Source organism: Tauraco erythrolophus, chromosome 2, assembly GCF_009769465.1.
Source record: "Tauraco erythrolophus isolate bTauEry1 chromosome 2, bTauEry1.pri, whole genome shotgun sequence".
Lineage (NCBI taxonomy): Eukaryota > Metazoa > Chordata > Aves > Musophagiformes > Musophagidae > Tauraco > Tauraco erythrolophus.
This window is the reverse complement of record NC_141466.1, coordinates 115,224,675-115,244,178: the sequence shown is the minus strand read 5'-3', so window position 1 is coordinate 115,244,178 and position 19,504 is coordinate 115,224,675. Positions and strand designations below refer to the sequence as shown.

General features: G+C 44.3%; 1 protein-coding gene and 1 non-coding gene across 2 annotated transcripts; both read right to left on the bottom strand.

Annotated features, from left to right (window-relative positions):
- Positions 1-993: 993 nt before the first annotated feature.
- Positions 994-1,071, bottom strand: LOC147529299 (small nucleolar RNA SNORD53/SNORD92). Its single transcript, XR_015222051.1, has one exon. It is a non-coding gene; the product is annotated as a small nucleolar RNA SNORD53/SNORD92 (small nucleolar RNA).
- Positions 1,072-11,664: 10,593 nt separating this feature from the next.
- Positions 11,665-19,457, bottom strand: TRMT61B (tRNA methyltransferase 61B). The gene is made up of 7 exons (XM_086631779.1): positions 18,942-19,457; positions 18,747-18,849; positions 14,497-14,687; positions 13,236-13,327; positions 12,578-12,813; positions 11,912-11,992; positions 11,665-11,727 (listed from the first exon to the last, which is right to left on the bottom strand). Exons 1-7 carry the CDS (start codon positions 19,455-19,457, stop codon positions 11,684-11,686), a joined length of 1,263 nt encoding a protein of 420 aa, XP_086487905.1. The 3' UTR covers positions 11,665-11,683.
- Between the last annotated feature and the right edge of the window lie 47 nt (positions 19,458-19,504).

The window sequence follows — 19,504 nt, the reverse complement described above, 5'->3', positions numbered from 1 at the left end:
CCAAATTGGAGATGTATATACTGGATGGATGGACTCCAAGGAGGGATAAGAACAGCCCGGATCACTAAGCTCAAACAGCTGGCATCACTGGTATGAAGTCCAGCTGGTGGACAGTTACTGATGTCACTCCTTAAGGACATCCCAATACCATTTAACATCCTCAGTAATTCCCCAGGTCTTCATCAATGATCTCAAAAGAGGAAAGAACGCACACGTAACAAGTTCACGTGCAGCACCAAATTAGGGAGAGCAGCTGATATGCTGCAAGGCAGGGCTGCTACTCAGGGGCATCTCAGCAGGCTCGAGAAACAGGCTGTCAGAATCTCAAAGCTCAAAGGAAAATGGAAAGTCCTGCACATGGGACGGAAAAATACCAATACAGGCTGGAAACAAAGGGCTAGAAAGTAGCTCTGCAGAAAAGAAGCCTGCAGTCCTCATAGTCAACTGGAACACAAAGAAGCAGGGAGTCCTTGTATCAATGATGTCAACAGCACACTGATGCGCATTAGCTGGAATGTAGTCAGCAGGTCAAGGCAAGTGATTCGTCTCCTCTGGGCACAACTTCTGAAACTGCATCTGAGCACTATGGCCAGTTTGGGACAGCACAAGAAAGTCAGTGACATGGCGGAATAAATCCAGTGGAGGGCCACAACGGCAACTTACAGACTAGAGCACGTAACATAAGAGGAACAGCTGAGGGAAGTGGGTGCCTTCAATCCTAAAAAGAGAAGACTGGAGGGAGATTTTACCGCCATCTTCTGCTACTTTCAGTCAGGGTCACAATAGCATAAGAGAAGGATCAAGATGCCATCATACATAAGGCTTTTATTGCAGTAGGATAACCAGGATCATTCCTAGAAATCTTGGCGGCTTCTTCTTTAAAGTTTTAAACCAGTCTGACTTTATTACAAAAGAAAGTAAACGCCTACACCAGGCATCTTGTTACTCTGCACTAAGCTCTGTTCTGCTCAACAGCACTTTAAAAGTACTAGCCTGCTCAGCCAGCCAAGTGGAACTGTCCCCACTGCACATCAGTAGTGAGCGAAACCAAGGGGGTTGTCATCACAGCAAGGCCCTTGGAGCAAAGCTGGGGGCGTGTAACTCATTTAATTGGGATAATATGTTCCACTATCTGCTCCTCTATATTTCCAAGGGTATTTCCTAGAATTCACATTTTTCATTGTCAGAAAAGTGACTGGAAGGCCATGTCCCACTAAAAGTAAACATGGAGGGACCCAAATCCCTCCCAGTGCAGTTACTCATTTCATGTAGTCTGTCTGATACACAGAGGAAGAAACCCAACCATGAGAACTACTCTTTCATGCCGTAATAAAACCACTTCCAATCACAGAAAGTAACAGCCAACAGTCAAGTTTGTACTGTGGGCATGAAGCCTGGATAGCAGAGTGCAGCAGTTCCAAGAGGGCCTTACTAAAACCTGTGAGGGAGAAAATAGACAGAAGGAAGCCAGAAGAAATTTGACTGAAAACCAGCATCACTTACCACTTTATTTTGCAGGTCTGTGCGTTCCATTCCACGATGTGTTTCTCTTCTGAACAGCTATACAAGCAGCAGTTGTCCTGATGTCATCTCACAAAGTTTACTCTATTGTCATGACCACCATCCTACAGAAGGTAAAAGAGGGTCAGCTCATTAATAAATGAACAAGTCTGGACTACTGAGTCTTCCTCACACCAACGTGAACACACTGCTCTTTCGAGAACTGAATTCAAATCACTGTAACTTGAAGAGAGAGCGTGGTTTTAAAGACCAATATACATATACAGTTATATAAGTTAAAGCAAGCTATCATCAGATAATAAGACCCTACAAAGGGGTATCATTCACAACCGAAATCTTTGCAGCTCAAATATACCCTTTAATCGTTTATGAAAATATTTCCTTGAGTTTATAAAATTTCACTACTTGAATTGGCACCAGCCAGCTCAGACTACTCCTAAAAGTGTCATTGCAGATCGGCTTTCAGGAAGACAAGGAGGGATTTCACTTCATCTCTCAACCAGAAACGGGCGAATGCAGCACATCACCAGGAAGGTGAGAAGGAATAAAACTGGCTCGTGAGCATGTGAAACTAAAATAAAGAAGGCAGAAGAAGCTACTACATTCATTCTCACTGGGTTAATCCCACATAACCAACCACACACACACACACGAAAAAAGAAAAGAAAAAAGCATTCAAGGACTTCAGGAGAAAAAAGTTACCCCTAATGCTATTGATTAGTTTTCAAATCAGACTTTAGTAAGTCTCCTTACGTTTGTTACATCACAGCAAGGCATTCTCTCCAATTAAAAAAATTACACACAAGCTAATGCTTCCTCTACACAACAGATATTTGCACCGACGAGCAGCCAGAAGCCAAAGGACACCGATGGGCGCCACCAACTCTGTGCAAGCTCCATGTGGTGTAGCTCCTCTGCCATATAGATGTATAGACATCACGCAGGGAATGTAAATAACTTTCACTCAGGTCCCGAGATATAAGGACAAGCAGGATTCGGGAGTTTTCACCACAACTAAGATTTCCAAGTTTAACACTGCAGGATAAATACTTTGGTTCTTTGAAGCAGGACTTTCTTTTCCTCTGCATTTAACACAGACAACACCTTCTGCAAGGAAAAGCGCTTTGGTTTAGGCCAATAAATATGCTTTTACATCAAAAGAGATTACATTGGGGTTTTTGCAAGTATTTGTTTAGGCTGCTTCTTTGCTGGGACAGAAAAGTGTTCATAAAACATCAGGAAAACTCAGGTGCTGAGAAACCCTCACATTCACCAAGCACAACCAAGTAAACCAACCAGCTTTTCAGACAATGTAGGAGAAAAGACTCAACTAGTTCAATTTTTGGCAGCAATGCCAACTAAACCATCTTGAAGCTGCTGTTTGACATGCAAAGACAGTCAGTGAAGATGCAAGTGCAGTCCGCTTTTTCTGCGACTTTTCAATCTCTTGATGTAGATTTACCAATTACCCCACACACTACCAAGACTGCAAAGAAAAGCCACAATTAAGAACAGATCTTATTCTCTTCCCTTGCATAAATCTTTTAACTATAATTTGTTCACCCTCCATTTCAGTCTGTTAAGGCCAATTTCCCTTGGAACAACCCAAAGGTACAACAAAATTACCACAAAAGTCCACAGTTATTTCCAGCATCACGAAGAAAGCTAGAGGCAGTGAAGGCTTTTCCAGTTATTTTTCACATGTATTTCTTTACTGTCAACCCTTTGTCAGCATCAGTAGGGCATTTTGTCAGAAACTTCTGCATGAAAGAATTGCCAGTGGAAAATTCAGACACCTGTTAACGTTAGAGATGACTGAAGAAAACACTCCGAGAACTAAAAAAAAAAAGTTTTAAAAAAACAAAGTAAAACAAAAAAACAAACCACAAACTTCTCTACGCTGCATTAGATTAGTACATACATAGACCAAGTGCAGAAGAGATCCATGCGGGATTCACTTGTGGATCGGGGTCTTCAACATAAAAGCATCCTGTTTTCATGGATAGGACAGGACAAGATGGGGGAGCTGAACTACACCAAGCATCAGGTTCCTTTTTATTTTTTTTCCAGATTCATGGAAACTCAAGCTTATTTATAAATCCTTCAACTTTGCCTGGAAAAGCACAGTGGTTTAATTACTAGAGATAAGTAAAAGAAGTTATTTGAAAAGGGACTATGCACATATTTCTCCATAATGTTCTTACTTCAGTAGGTCAGCCACTGAGACTTTTTAAAAAAGAAAAAAAAACAAATACAAACCAAAAACAAACCACATCTCTGCAGCTCACATGTCAAGTAAAGCACTTAAAACACTGAAGCAGGGGGAATCCTAAAGTTGTTCTGAGAGCAGATGATGACAGAACAAATGCAACTTATTAGGAAGAAAGTGGAAGAAAGTATTTTGAAAGTCAGTGGTCCACATACCCTTGCACCAGGCACCACTTCATGGAGCAGGTGCTCGCCAACACCACAAGCAGGAAGCACTGACACTTGGAAAGCAGCTGGGCAGGGAACATCCCAATAAGCCACCACTGCATCAGCAATTCCAGGGCCTGCAGTTCAACATTTAACTTCTAATATTCCCCTCTCACACATGGCCTTCATTAAAATGGCAGCAGTTCAAAACACACTTACTTCAGGTGTAACTTGACCAAACATCATTTACAGATATCTACTGGCACAGTTTTACTCCTCAAGACCAGACACTAGTACTACCTAGAAAGATGTCAACTTGCCAGGAAGAAAAAAAGACTAAATAATGTCAGAAAAAACATACTCAATAAAATATATTTGGCAGAACCATCACAGCTGTAGTTCTTCAGTTCAGTCTAACAACAAACTAATGAATTTTACAAAAGTTTACAGCATAATTTTTCCAAGAAACAGTACGTTTTCCAGCTCCTCTTGAAAACGAACCAACTTTCAAGCAGTGGACAGCATTCAAACTACTGGAATAATAAGAAAGCACTGACAGGTAGCCAAGTGCTGTCTGATTTAGTCCATTTTCTACACAACCCTGAACTAGGTTAAACTGGAGCACCTACAGCCTTCAGGGACAGGACTCTAAAAAAGGGGTAGTTTTCAAAAGCTACTCAAACTCCTGTGCTTGACTTACGGCACCACGGCAGTGCACCATGTTAGATCAAGTTTTATTTCACACTGGACACATTAACCCCATTTTCACATGGCAGCTTCAGTTTATTTAAGACTGAAAAACCACCTACACAGCCCTAAATGGATGCACAGATGCCAACCTGCTCTGTAGCATCACCTTTTTGATTTAGGTGAGGTGTGCCATGAAATAACATACCTCGATCCTTCACGGAAGGTTTCTTCCACGCAGGTCATACGAAAGTTCCCCTGTGAAGAGCAATCCTGCCATGCTCCTCTGAGGGACATTCCACCCCACCGCGGGGCACGTCACGCGTGGACATGCCCCAAGCACCGCCGAGGGCGCCGTGGCTGAACCCCACGAGCTCCGCTCCTCGCCACGGGACCCGCACCCCGCTCCTTGCACCCGGCGCCTCCGCTCCCCGGCCTACAAGGCCACGCCGACCCCTGCCACATGGCGCCGGGAGGGCGGGGTGAAGCCGAGCGGGCCGCGGCCATGCGTCGAAGCTACGTGGGTCGCCCCCACCCCCATCGCACCCCCTCCTGTGCCCCCGTGTCGCCCTCGCCCGCCCCGCCCCTCCCCTCCCCTCCCCTCACACACGGCCCGTACCTTGCTGAGGCCCAGGCCGCCCCCCGGCGGGGCCCAGGCCAGGCAAGTGCAGACAGCGCTGAGGTGGGCCGACGGCACGTACTCGCGCTGCCAGCGGCTCTTCGCCGTCTCCCACACCCGCAGACGCCCATCCGAGCCGGAGATGGCGAAGAAAAGGCGGTCGCGGGGGCAGAAGGCGCAAAGGGCCCGCGCCGCCGCCGCCATGGCGCTCCCTGCCCTGCCCGGCCCGCCGCGCCGGCGCATGCGCCGCCCGCGCGCTCGCCCCGCGCGCCTGCGCCGCGCCCCGCGATGACGCCTCTTCCGAACGGGAAAAGGAAAAACAGCGGGATGGTGAGCTGGTGCTGTGCGTGCCTGGGAGATGAGGCGCTGTTCGAATTGGCTTTTAAACGTGTTTCTGCTGTCGCAGAGTGCTGCCCTTCCCTCGGAACTGAAGGTGAGCTGGGAGTGTAGCGGCAGGAGCCTCGTCCTGGATCGTCTGGAACTGATGGAGCAGAAAAGCACCAGCTGCAAGTCCTGACGGCTGTTGTTAATGTGAACACCATGATTTTCCAAGAACAGCTGAAATCTCTGAAGCAGAAAATGTAAAGTTTAAGGTTTCATAAGATAGTTTTAAGCTTTATTGAGGGAATCACTCAGAAGCCGTTCGTTTTAGCGCAAGGCTATCTCGCCAGTTTGGCCAAAACCATCAGGATATGTTAGTTCTTGCATACGACTCCTGTAGGAGACTCCAAGGGAAAGCCATTTTTTTAGGAGCTTAAGTTTTTATTTCCGAAAAGAATGCATATGGAACTTTCTGATTAAGAAAATACTGCACTCCTGAGAGATGGCTGTATTTTGTTAGTGGTTTTCCTCACAAGAGTAGGAAAAAAGCCTTCTGCAAGATTGTGCCTTTTAGTGTTAGAAATCATACTGATAAGTGATTTAAGATGGAATAACATTTACAGACACAAAAATATATATGTTTGAAGGTATCTGGCAAATACAATTGAAGAAGAGGACGATGCATCAAAGTATGAGATCTTCCCATGGGCCATGGGAAAAGCCTGGAGACAGCTCTTCCCTTATTTCTTAAAGCTGAGAGACGAACTATGGAATAGAATTGACTTCAGAGCTATTGTGAGCAGATGCTGCTTTGAAGAGGTAGGGAGGGTTTGAATATTGTAGATGCTGAAACTATAATTAACACGAGCTAATGATCCAGCTCTGTACAAATAGTTTCTTCCCGAAAGCGCATAGAACAAGCCGTGGGAAAGAAAAGATGCAGCTAAAATGTAGGGGTCCATTTATCCTCCATGGATTTTTTTTTCTCTTCTGCATTTAAAATACTTTCTTTGAAACTGTGCTTTTAAGGAAAACTAGAATATTTTATGTTGCACTACTGTTAAAAGGGAAATTCTTACAGACTAGAATCTTTCTGCTTTATACAACTATTTTTATTTAAAATGTACCATCAGTTGTTTCAGTTCATTCACTTCAGAAATATTTTTGTGTTGTTTGCTTTACAAATTATAAATTTGTATACAAGTAAAACCTTCAAATAAAAATCCCAGCACCTCAGATGAAATTTTGATCCCTTCAAAATTAATGGTATCATTTCAATGGACTTTTTAAGGTAAGGGCTTTTCACTGCTGTGGTGGGTTGCCCCTGGCTGGATGCCAGGCGCCCACCAAAGCTGCTCTATTGCTCCCCTCCTCAGCTGGACAGGGTGGAGAGAATATAACAAAAGGCTCATGGGTTGAGATAAGGACAGGGAGAGATCCCTCACCAGTTACTGTCAAGGGCAAAACAGGCTCGACTTGGGGAAATTAGTTTAATTTATTACCAATCAAATTAGGGTAGGATAATGAGAAATAAAACCAAATCTTAAAACACTTTCCCCCCACCCTCCCTTCTTCCTGGGCTCAACTTTACTCCCCATTTTTTCTTCGTGCTCCCCTCAGAGGCACAGGGAGACGGGGAATGGGGATTGTGGTCAGTTCGTCACATGTTGTTCCTGTTGCTCCTTCCTCCTCAGGTTGAGGACTCCTCACACTCTTTCCCTGCTCCAGTGTGGGGTCCGTCCCATAGGAGACAGTTCTCCATGAACTTCTCTAACATGAGTCTTTGCCACAGGCTGCAGTTCTTCCCGAACTGCTGCAGAGTGTGTCTATCCACAAGGTGCAGTCCTTCAGGAACAGGATGCTCCAGTGCGGGTCCCCCATGGGGTCACAAGTCCTGCCAGTGAACCTCCTCCTCTGTGGTCTCCTCTCTCCATGCATCCACAGGTCCTGCCAGGAGCCCACTCCAGCACAGGCTTCCCACAGGGTCAGAGCCTCCCAGCACCTCAGGTGAAATTTTAGTCCCTTCAAAATTAATGACATCATTTCAATGGACTTTTTAAGGTAAGGGCTTTTCACTGCTGTGGTGGGTTGCCCCTGGCTGGATGCCAGGTGCCTACCAAAGCTGTTCTGTCACTCACTTCCTCTGGGGAGGGGGTTCTCCAGGGGCTGCTGGTGGATCTCTGCTCCACCATTAACCCCCATGGGCTGCAGGGGCACAGCCTGCCTCACCATGGTCTTCACTATGGGATGCCGGGGAATCTCTGCTCCAGCACCTGGGGCACCTCCTCCCCTCCTTCTTCACTGCCCTTGGTGTCTGCAGAGCTATTGCTCTCTCATATTCTCACTCCTCTCCCCAGCTGCAACTGCTGTTGTGCAGTTCCTCCGCCCCTTCTTAACTATGTTATCACAGAGCAGCTACCACCATCATTGATGGACTTGGCCTTGGCCAGCGGCAGGTCTACCTTGGAGCTGGCTGGCACTGGCTCTGTCAGACAAAGGGGAAGCTTCTAGAAACTTCTCACAGAAACCAGCCCTGTAGCACCCCCTGCTACCAAAACCTTGCCATGCGAACCCAACACAACTGCATTTAAAAAAAACCTTAGAAGGACACACTTAATATTCTCTACTATTAAGCAGTGTTATAACCTACCTTTTTCAATCGTATTAGGAGGAGAAAAAGACATTCCTCACTTTTCAGGTGGAATGTATCTGTCTGGAAAAGCCCTGCCATGTTCTAAGAACATAATGTTTACTACAGCTGGTGGAAAAGAAAATCTCATTTACTCTAGAATCCCATCTCTGAAAACAGGATTAGATGCTATGGGAAAAGTACAAGGAAGAAGCCAAGTGTGGAATGCTTTTCCCAGCGTACCCTCCCGGCTTCCAACACTCAGGAGTTCAGTGGCTTTGTAAACCGAAGATCCGTCTAGTTTATGTTTCCTAGTTAGTAAAAGGCACCATCAAAGCACAAACTGGTATTTGTGGTGATTCCCAGGAACATACAAGGCTGCACATCACTGTGTTTCCACATCTGATTCATAACTGGTGCACTTGCTTGTGCCTCAGGCAGCAAACTTTCTCGTGAGGTAGAAGCAGACAGATCACAGATGACACCCATTTCATCTACGTGGTGTTACTTCTCTGCCATACATGAACTGGATCCCTGTTTTTCAGGTGTACGTTTTCCCATTATCTTTATGGTTTCTGAGGTAACTGCTGTTGCAACAGGTGATGGCCATCACTCCAGCACATTACATATGGCAGCGAGAACGCCCCGTGCACCACAGTGGAGCTGTGAGACAATACAATCAGGAAGTCCAGCTGCCGCGAGGACTTAGTGGCACTCCTCCTGACTGCTTGCTTTGTGGTGAGAAAGGAAGATCTGTACGACTAGGATTATCATCATCTTCCTCCACGATCTCCCTGTGGTGGCAGCTATCCGAATTACAAATGCAGTGACCGTGGCGGAACTGCGCTTTTACGGCTGGAGTTTCATTTTTACATCTTGTCCCTTGGCTTCCTGAAGTATGACGTGCTTTACATCTTGAGTCTCTTTAAAGTAGCTTCGTCTACTGTGGGAGATTTTGGGTGGTGTTCTTGTCTCTTTAGGCATTTATTACTATTCTAGCATTATAAATGAAAAGCGGAACCTCCTATGTTCCAGCTTATATCTATTTCCCCTTGTCCTATTGTTGGATGCCAGTGAGAAGAGCCTGGCTCCATCCTCATGACAGTCACCCTTTACATATTTATAAACATTAATGAGGTCCCCCTCAGTCTCCTCTTCTCCAAGCTAAAGAGACCCAGCTCCCCCAGCCTTTCCTCATGAGGGAGATGCTCCACTCCCTTAATTACCTTTGTGGCCCTGCGCTGGACTCTCTCAAGCAGTTCCTTGTCCTTGAACTGAGGAGCCCAGAACTGGACACAATATTCCAGATGCAGCCTCACTAGGACAGAATAGAGGGGGAGGAGAACCTCTCTCGTCCTAGTAACCACACCCCTTCTAATACACCCCAGGATGCCATTGGCCTCCTGGCCACAAGGGCACATTGCTGGCTTATGGTCATCCTGCTGTCCACCAGGACCCCGAAGTCCCTTTCCTCTGTGCTGTTCCCCAGCAGTTCAGTCCCAGTGTTCTTGTCTCTTCAGGCGTTTATTACTATTCTTGCATTATAAATGAAATGGAGAATCCTGTTTTAAACAGTTAGGATTGGCTAGAAGAAACAGTAAAAATACCGGTGTGTGTGGTGTGAGTAAAAAGAGAGTGTGCCACGCGAGCTGAAGTGCTCTTGCACTCGCGAGCTGCGAGCACTGTTTCCAGAGAGGGCAGGCTGCTCGGTTGCTGTCGTCAGTTTGGACACACATTAAATCACAATTCACGTTTTCCTTTAAGTGCATTTCAGTTGTTGACAGAGTTTATCCGAGATTTCCCTTTAAGATCGGGGTACGAGCAGAAAACAATTCAAGAGTTTGTTGTGAAAATTGTGTTATGAATTGAGTCTTTGCACATCAATCTACTCAAAACAGCGCCCTCGGCCTTTGTACGAGACGCCTCCATTACACGCAGCAGTTACGGGGCAAACGCTCATTGGTTATTATTAAGAGTGGAACACACTGGAGATGTCAAATTCCTGGGGAAGCTGTACAAGGCCTCAGCTCTGCAAAGATCATAGAATGGTTTGGGTTGGAAGGGACCTCAAAGATCATCCAGTTCCAACCCCCCTGCCATGGGCAGGGTCACTTTCCACTAGATCAGGTTGCTCAAGGCCTCTTCCAACCTGACCTGGAACACTGCCAGGGATGTGGCACCCACAACTTTTCTAGGCAACCTGTTCCAGTGCCTCACCACTCTCAGAGTGAAGGCTTTCTTCCTTATATCTAATCTAAATCTCCCCTCTTTCAGTTTAAAGCCATTGCCCCTTGTCCTATCATGACACACCCTTGTAAAAAGTCCCTCTCCAGCTTTCCTGTAGGCCCCCTTAAGTAGAGGAAGGCTGCAATAAGGTCTCCCCAGAGCCTTCTCTTCTCCAGGCTGAACAGCCCCAACTCTCTCAGCTTGTCTTCATAGGAGAGGTGCTTCCTAGAATAAGTCCATAGCCACTCTAGAGTTCTTACTATACATATTTAATACAGAGTTACAATTTTTTTTTGCTCTATTTTTTATATGCACATGTTCTCAGTTATTGCACAGATTTTAACTATTATAATGGCATTGTGTTTTTGACAGCTGCAGTACAACTATGATTCTCAAGGGATCCCTCAACTTTCAAAAAATTTGGCATTTGAATTGTCCTTGAGATACAAGACAAGCCAGGTGGCTACAACACGTCATTTAATAAATTTGATGTGTTAAACATCACCATGTGCTTATGTTAAGACTTACATGAGACCTTAAAAGGCTTAATTTAAAAATCTGTTTTTACTTGAGAGATCTTGCTTTTCGTATCTGACAGAGGTTGGAAAAACAAAATGTTTATTTTGGCCATTTGAGAATGCTTTATATACAGTAAAGTTCAGAAAGAACACTTTTAGCGTGGGCGCTGGAAGTGAGCCAAAGCTAGAAATGCCAAGATCTGGTCTTTTTCTTGAAATCAGTGCAGCTTCATCAAAGAACAAATTCAGTGCATTACAGTTTCTCTTACAGTTGTGCTTTAAGAACAATGTTTTTAAAGAAACTGAGAGCCACCAGTTGGTAGCCAAAGAAGTCAGAAGCTGCTTCACTTGCATTTCAAAGGACTGACTTTGGTCCATTATTTTCTTACTAAAGTTCTTATCCTAATTTCTGGTAGACTGTCAGAGCCTGTCCAGCAAAAGGAGACGAGGTAGCGCCTTGAACCCAGACAAATCCATGGACTGGTTTACAGGTAATGAAATACACCCAGTGAGACAGAAACAGATATTGCACTTTGTTGAACAATTTGTGTTGCATCACAACACCGTACCTGATGATCGTTAAAACTTCTCCCTTTGAGTAGTCGGTGGGATTTCAAACTGTAGATGCAGTAGAAATCAAAGTGGTCATCATGTAAAAGTTACACAACTTGCAAAACATAGCAGCTACTTTGTCACCTTTTATTTTATTCTGATACAATATACTCAAATTAGCAGCTGACAGCAGCATCAGGAAAGCAGTGGTCGAAACTTTCTCAGCTTGGTAAGGAATGCTAATTGAAAAACAAAACAAGTTACTACTTCAGTATTTCAGGATGCAATGAGTAGTTTATTATTAAAAGTTCTATGACTTCATGATATAATAACATGCCAAGTGCTAGTCCAAAAAATAGTATTTTTGAAAATAAAATATCACTAAACATTTAAGATAAAAAAAACATTTTCCAAGTGTCTCACCTGAATGAGCATCCTGCCAACAAGATGGTCTGGCAATGTAAGGCACCGAGCAGTATGTTTCAGCGTTGTCAGAAAGTGATTCTGCAAAGAGTAATTTTTGTTAATTCTTTCCAACAAGTTTAAAACATACCTGCAGCCTAGAGTTGCCAATGGGCATGGATTATTTTTCCTTGACATATATGCATTTCTTTTGGCTTCTGTTCAAGTGCTTTGTTCTCACCTATCAGTATATTCAGACGTTTTGCAAATCTATACTAGCATGAGGCATCTCTTTTGAATTTGCCAGAAGAGGGGGATTACAGAACAGAGCACACTGGTAATGTTTCTTCTCTGGAATCCTTAAGCCCATCAGGGTCCTCTCAAGCAGCTACAGGATGAGTACAGAGGACAGCAGTAGAAGGGCAGCCATTGTTTATTTGCAGCTTGCACTTTATTTTCGAGCTAGTCTAGATTTTTAATAAGATACTTAAATTTAATTAACCATTAATATATCCTTTTTCAAACCCGACAAGATCTAGGCTCTCCAGAACCTTATCTATTCTTCACAACAATCGTATCTGACCTGAGAAAAAAAATACTGCCACTTCCTACAATCGTTGCCTTCATTATGTCTTTGGATTGTCAAATTGCAGTAACAGGATATCTTGTCAGCAATCATGTTCTTACCATTGTATTCACTTTCTTTAAGTACTACTTGATCCTGAATGTGGGTTTCTTCGTGTTCCTTTTGAGGTGGTTCTTCACTATTTTCTTGTGTTTCCACCATTTGTCTTGATTTGCAATTCTTGATTTTAGCAGGGAGTACCAACCAGTTTCTATGAGTTACCTCAATGATCTTTTCACACAAAAAAGGCAGCTTGCAGGTCCGTATTGTGTCTAAAAGGTCAATAACCTGTGTGATGCTTTTGAAGAAAGGCAAAGGATAAAGTAGTATTTGGAAAACTCAAACTGTAACACTGTTAGTGTGATTCTACTGCCTTCGTCACATTCTTTACCTTTGAGGTTACATGAGTCCTTCAACTTTAGGGTAAAGGAGCTCGCAACCTGACTAGTGAACGGGAAAATAGTACAGTTATTTTGAGGATGTCATTAAATGAAAACTTCCACTGACCAGAATGAGAACATTCCCAAAGTAAAGGCCAAAGGATTCAGCTAAGTGTAATTTATACTGAGTGCAACTCTCTAAAAAAAATTACATGGGGAAAAAAAGAATTTTGTTGAACATTTCTTTAATGCTGGATGTGTATTTGAAATGATGTTTGGTTTTGTAACAAGGTTAGGTGCTGCCTGAAAAAATGCAAAAGTGCCAGAAATAAATACTTACTTTGCTAAATACACAGCGCACACACCACCCTGTTTCAGACTTGGGTGTACCACAGGCAGAGCAGACTGAGGGTCAAGCATATCCAGTACTATCTGCAAGAGAAAGATACATTTGTTTTCCCAGTAAACATTAATATATATCGAACAAATTTTTTCCGTAACAACAATGCTTGAAAAACAATGTTTATCTCTGGAAAATGAACGCATACAAGAGCAGTATGTAGCCACAAACCAGTTTTATTACTGCCTCTCCAAACAAAGTCCTTCCTACTTTCAAATGGATTTCTGTTAATACAGCACGTCGTGTTTCACCAACATAGCAGTCCTGTGTTAACGTTAAGCCTCCTACTAATAAAATTCCATAATGCCGATGTTAATAAAAACTTGGAAGACATCTACTAGCACCTTTGGATATCTAGTTTTCAAATGTAAAAAACTCCAAACATTCAAGAGCATCTTTGTCATGCAAAGATCACGCGAGAGTCTCAACGTCTAACTTGCTCTTTGTTTGAAGATGGAGAAAATTTCTGTCTTTGTCAAGTTATCCATCGTCTGCTAGAAAACTATACAAACTGTAAAACAGTGGCATATGCCATATCTGATCCTTCCTGTAGATTGACGAAGTTTTAAAAAATGGTATTTTTATGCTGTGTATTTTATTTCTTTGCTCAAACCATTTAACAGAGTTGTCATTTTTTTGAAGTGTTAATGTAAGTAATTTGTCTGCTTTACATGGTAGAGCGGTTAACATCCAGCTGTTTTCCCCAGCACGCCTCCCTTTACAAAATCTGGATGGAAAAAGCAGGAGAGGAGAGCAAGCAAGAACATTCCTTACTCTAACTTAGGCTTTAGTTTCCTTGTGTGTTCTAGAGAGCTGATAGCAAAGTGTTTACACATTTGTATTTTCAATGAGCTTATGGATTTTTCTTAAATTTCATGTTTGAAATACGCCTTAGATACAGAAATATCTGTTTCTCCAAAATACAGGAAAGTAAGTTTGTCTTTGCTTACAGGACAGCAGTGATCAACTCTAGTATTTCTATACTACAGCCTTATCACTTTTTCATTTGAGAACCTGTAACTGAAACCTTGAAAATACTTGTAATCCGCAAAAAAAAAATCACAATGTTTCTTTCATTGATGAAGACCTGACTGGTTTTTCTCATGTTAAACTAGATATGGGAATCCCGTTGTGTGAGCACTCGAGGTCTGAATTTATGCAGAAAAGGTAAGTGTCAAATGGGGGTATTTTTTGGACTTACTGCATCAAGTGTTAGAGATTTCATATCCGCAGCAGCTGTTGAAATGTCTTTAAGAATGAAATCCACGTTATCTGGCCACTCTTCCATGTGTCCTATTTCCCATGCAGCACGCCAGTGCCTGTAATTCTTCTTAGCTAAATTATGATGATCGTCTCTGATTTCATAACTTATAACACGTCCTTTGGGCCCAACTGAAAACAAAGACAAGACACTAGACTTACTCCTTTCCCCCCTTGTAATAAAGAATTTAGAAAAAAGTAGCATAGTAAATAACAGAAGTACACCTTTAAATCTCAGCTTTGCTTTAGGAAAGAATCACATATGAAAACAATCCATTACAATTTATTTCTTCTTTCCACTTAAAACAAATAAATGCAGCTGAAGTGCCTGGTTAGTTCCTTTACAGAATGGAATCCATCAATCCACAGATGACATACAGCATAGAAAAGCACAGACTGTTCCTAAGACGTCCTCCCAAAGCAACTCCTGCAGCCAAAGATGATTTGGGCCTCTGTGGCCCTGTGACCTTATGATTCTGACAGAGCCACCAGAGGTACCAGCTGAGAGAGCTGCCACAAACGTCACTCCTCACAGAGGCCATGAAGCTGACAGCTCTTCTGTTGTTCATAAGACTTGGGACTGGTAGTTTTTAATGATTTTTTTTTTTTTTTTCCACACTCCTTGTTTTTAGAAAGGTTTGCTGTTTTATGCATGGTTCTTTCTCGTTCTGTTCTCCTTAAGGTTGGGGAAGGGCTAAGGAAAACCCCAGACCTGCTCACTGACGTCAGTCCCATAGACAAGTTTTAAAGTGTCCTTTTTGATTTACCTGGACTTGTGTTGTTTTCCTGTTATCATTTGGAACCAAAATAAATTATTTTATGACTTGTTTTATGTATAAAATTACTATCCCGAAATTTACCATGAGTTCAATAGACAATGTTCTTCCCAAAGGAAGTGTTCTGAGGAAATCCAGGCACGGAGCGCAGGGCGTGCATTGCTGTGTTACTCTGATTTCTCAGACCTGTCGCACCATTCCCTTCTCTTGCTCTGTGCTACTTCTGAATGGGCGCAGACACCTTTCAGCACCAGCAGCTCAGCGGTGAGGTTTTGTGACTTCTTAAGCCATGTTAGCTTGGAGTCACCAGGCTCCTTCCCTCACCTCTGTGATCCCTCTGTGAATCCATCCAGAGAATGGAACAAAAGGGATGGGTTTCACGGCAGTCTCTCCCTGATCCAGCTCCCCCTGCACCAGGCTGCGGCCACAGCCAACACGCAAGGAGCGAGGGTTTCAGCGGTGTCGCCTTTGGTCATCTGAAACAATTGGAGAATCGCGGCACCGGCTCCGTACTACTCGAGATTAACAGTTTGGAAATATTGGAAGAATCAAATTGTTCACAAGTCTTATTCCTTGCTCTGCTCATTCCAAAGAATTTCTACATTTTTGAAACAGACTTCTGGAAGAACAAGGACAACTAGTTAAAACAGGCAAAACTGCAGCACCTCAAGTTTGTGTATGTCGTATTTTCCAGTTCTCAAAGATCTTAAAGTCATAGCAAATGCCACATTCTTCACACAGCCTTAACTTTGTCCTGTTGCATGTCAGGAGTTTCTGGGAAAGATGAAAAAAGGAACGGAAAATAAACCATAAACTGAGAGTAACACGGAGAAGGGAGACGAATGCAATCTCTGCAGTCAATAAGTTTTGGAAATTAAATACTTCCATGGACCTTGGTAATGCGTCCACTAGATTTAAACTCCAGCATTTACCTGCGCAGCAGCTATTTTTCTTGCTGGGTGTCACTGTATTAAATAGTGGCAAAATTAGTCACCCTTAGGAAAGAGCCAATTCAGTCTACTTATTTCTGGGTCAGCACCAAATTGTGTTCAGCTGTGACTAACACTACCTGTATTTGGTGCTGATTTAAGTTCAATAAATTTGGAAATAGCAATACAGTCTCATACCATTTTCCTTCTCCTCAAGAAAGAATTAAACTGGCACACCAGGACGGCTTTCTTTGCATGGACAGGGTTAAGAGCCTGGTGATGCCAAGGATTTTGCTGACTTGGCACAGTTACAGCTAAATTAAAGTAAATGATCAGAAGGAACCTATTGGACAAGACTGAAAAAGGAGGAACAATTGCTAAGTCCAGGTGTGTTTGTATGAAATGGCCACAGTGGGCTGAATAACCAAGGCAGAAAATAATTCACTTTATTTAGCAAAATCTAACTTTTGCCTTAGCCAACATCAGGTATTCAATCTCTTTCTGCAGATTTAGGCTCTGCCTGTAGGGGAAGGTGGGAAAAGCTAATGACTCTTATTTTCTTTCTCTCCAAACACATGTCTGGAAAGAGAAGTGCTGACTTTTGCCTTCTGTTTTGTCAGCTTCTAGCTCCCACAGCAGCAATGGTAATTTCATGGATAATCCCATACTATCTTCAAATCCCATCATGTAACTAAAAAGCCCACCTAGTTTATTGCAGAAAGATGACTGGAAGGAGCTAAGGAACCGCAGTAGGAGGCAGAAATAGGGAGAGGGAGCAGAGGTGCAACTGCTGACCTCAAAACCTGGGCCCAACATGTATCAAAACCACCTGCAGCTGAGTGATCTTGGGGCAGCATTTTATGGCTGACCATCAAAATAAGTGTTTCCAACTGAATCAGCATTATAGGTGGAGATCACTGCAGCTGAAACAAAGTACCAGGAAGAACAAACTGCTCTGTTTATCTCAATAGGGGACCCTCCAGATTCCTTTTGCCATTGCTTACATGCCCTGACCAATTTTAAGCTCCTGATGGACTTCAGCACTCTAGTTTGTCCCATTCACTGAGTGTAACTGTTCCTAATTCCTTGTTAGCCTCAGCAGCATCACCTGCATTCCAGAGCACAGCTAGATTGATAGCACTGGTAACATACTTGCTGGATGATAAACTTCCTCAGAAAAAACTTACGCTTCTAAAAAGTCTTGTACTGTTATCCTGGAACACGTGCCAAGGGACAGTGGACATACAGCACCGCTACGTGGGAGAGTAATAGAAAACCAATATGCTGCCTTCGAGTTCTAAGGTTATTCAATGGTCTGGAACAAAAAGAGCAGCTGATGGGCTCAGCTTGTCTCCCTCCCAAGAAGGTGAGAGGAAGCATCCCCTCCCATAGATGCTTGGCTGGCTGCAAGTGGGAGCACTGAAACATCTTGAGCTGTCGAATGATACAGAGTCCAACCACAAAGGCAGCCCAAACTGTAAATGTTTTGCAGAGACAGCACAGTCTATGTGGATGTTTTGTAACGTGTATTGGAAAATGGTAAAACAGAAACATTAGCGCTGAGGTTTCATGGGAGCTCAGGATACAAAGGTGCTTCTCGGGCTCAGTGACCACTGCTAGCACTCTCCAGAGTTCAGTTACTCTGATGGTGGGCTGTGCTGAAACACAGCCTTCAGGATATGCAACTGGTGGTTTTCTGCTCTATCAATTCAAGATGATCCATGATGAGGTTCCTGTCTCTACACTCAAAGCTCATCTTTAATATCGGAGGGAAGGGCGGCATTCTGCAATAGCAGAAATACATTTAAAAAAAACAATTCAAAACCAAAATTCAAACAGTGCTTAGTTTTTCAGGTATGCACAAAAACAACTGCAGCACACAATTGTGGGTGTTTTTTTGCTTTTCCCTTAAGGAAGTTGTTCTAGCAAGAGCCCCTAAATCAAATTACTCTGAAATGTGGTCCACTAACAGGATACCTACAGATGAGATGAAGTTTAAGGGTGAGGTTTCACCCCTAGTCACATTGCTGAGTGCAAAGGCTCTCTACCTTTTAGAGTACTGAGTTCTAGATCAAACTAGGTGAGCTGTAATAAGAAAAAATAACAGTGTGTGTCCACATCAGCATTTTCACTGGTGCCCAGCAATCTGATTATTCATGTAGACCATCAAGATGGAGAAAAAGCAAAAGATCAGAGAAAGAGTCTAACACAGGTAAGCCAAAGCCAACAGCAATGATAGTTGAAATTCAGCTTTCTGCAGGGCCTTTGGTAACCCTGTGTGCTATGGCCCATGAAAGACAGTCAAAATAGTTTTCAGTCCCTGCACTGGCTCTGGCACAGACGTAATTTTCCTTTAAGTCAACAAACTATGTATGAACATGCGAACAAAACTTTTAGGAACAGATCATGAGTATTTGGTCAAAAGGAAAGCAATGTACGATAAGAGAACTGTGCTGCTTCTATGTTTCCTAAACCCAGGTTCTCACCTGCTTTTGACAGAAACAAGCTCATAGCTCCAGACCCACTGCCAGTTTCCAAAACGGTGTCTCCTGGGTGGATATCCATCATCATTAACATGGCACTTACATCCTGCGGGTGAGAAAAAACACAGCACGTTACTCGTCTTGGAAAGTAAGGGTGAGATTCGGCCAGCGAGCTCCTCGTCACCGGCCAGCCTGTACCTTGGGGTAGGCGATGGTGGGTCCCCGCGGCATCAGCAGCACGTACTCCTCCAGAGAGGGCCGCCTCAGCAGCAGCGGCGCCCCAGTCGACGTGCGCAGCACCTGCCCGGGCAGCTGCCCGATGATGTCGCGGTGCGGCAGGAGGCCGCGGGGGCTGGACAGCACCGACCCCGCCGCCAGCTGGCACAGCAACTTCAGCGTCGTGTGGTACTTCCTGCGCGTCTCCGCCAGCGCCAGCTCCCCGGCGCGGAAAGGGACGGGACGCGCGCCCGCCCCCTCAGAAGACACCTGAGGGGCGGCCGCCTCCTCCTCGTCCTCCTCAGGGGGAGCCTGAGGGGCCGCCGCGCACCGGCCCACTGCCGCCGCTTCCTCCGGCGGCAGCAGCCGCCTCACCCGCTCCAGCGGCGACAGCGACGTCTCCCAGGCCCGCCTGCGAGGCCTCCCGCCGGGAGCCGCCGCATCGCCAGAGGAGAGGGCGGAGGAGGCGGCCCGCCGCAGCGCGCGCCAGGCGCTCATGTCAGGCGGGGCGGCAGGAAGCGGCCGGCGCGCGTCCGCACCTCCCG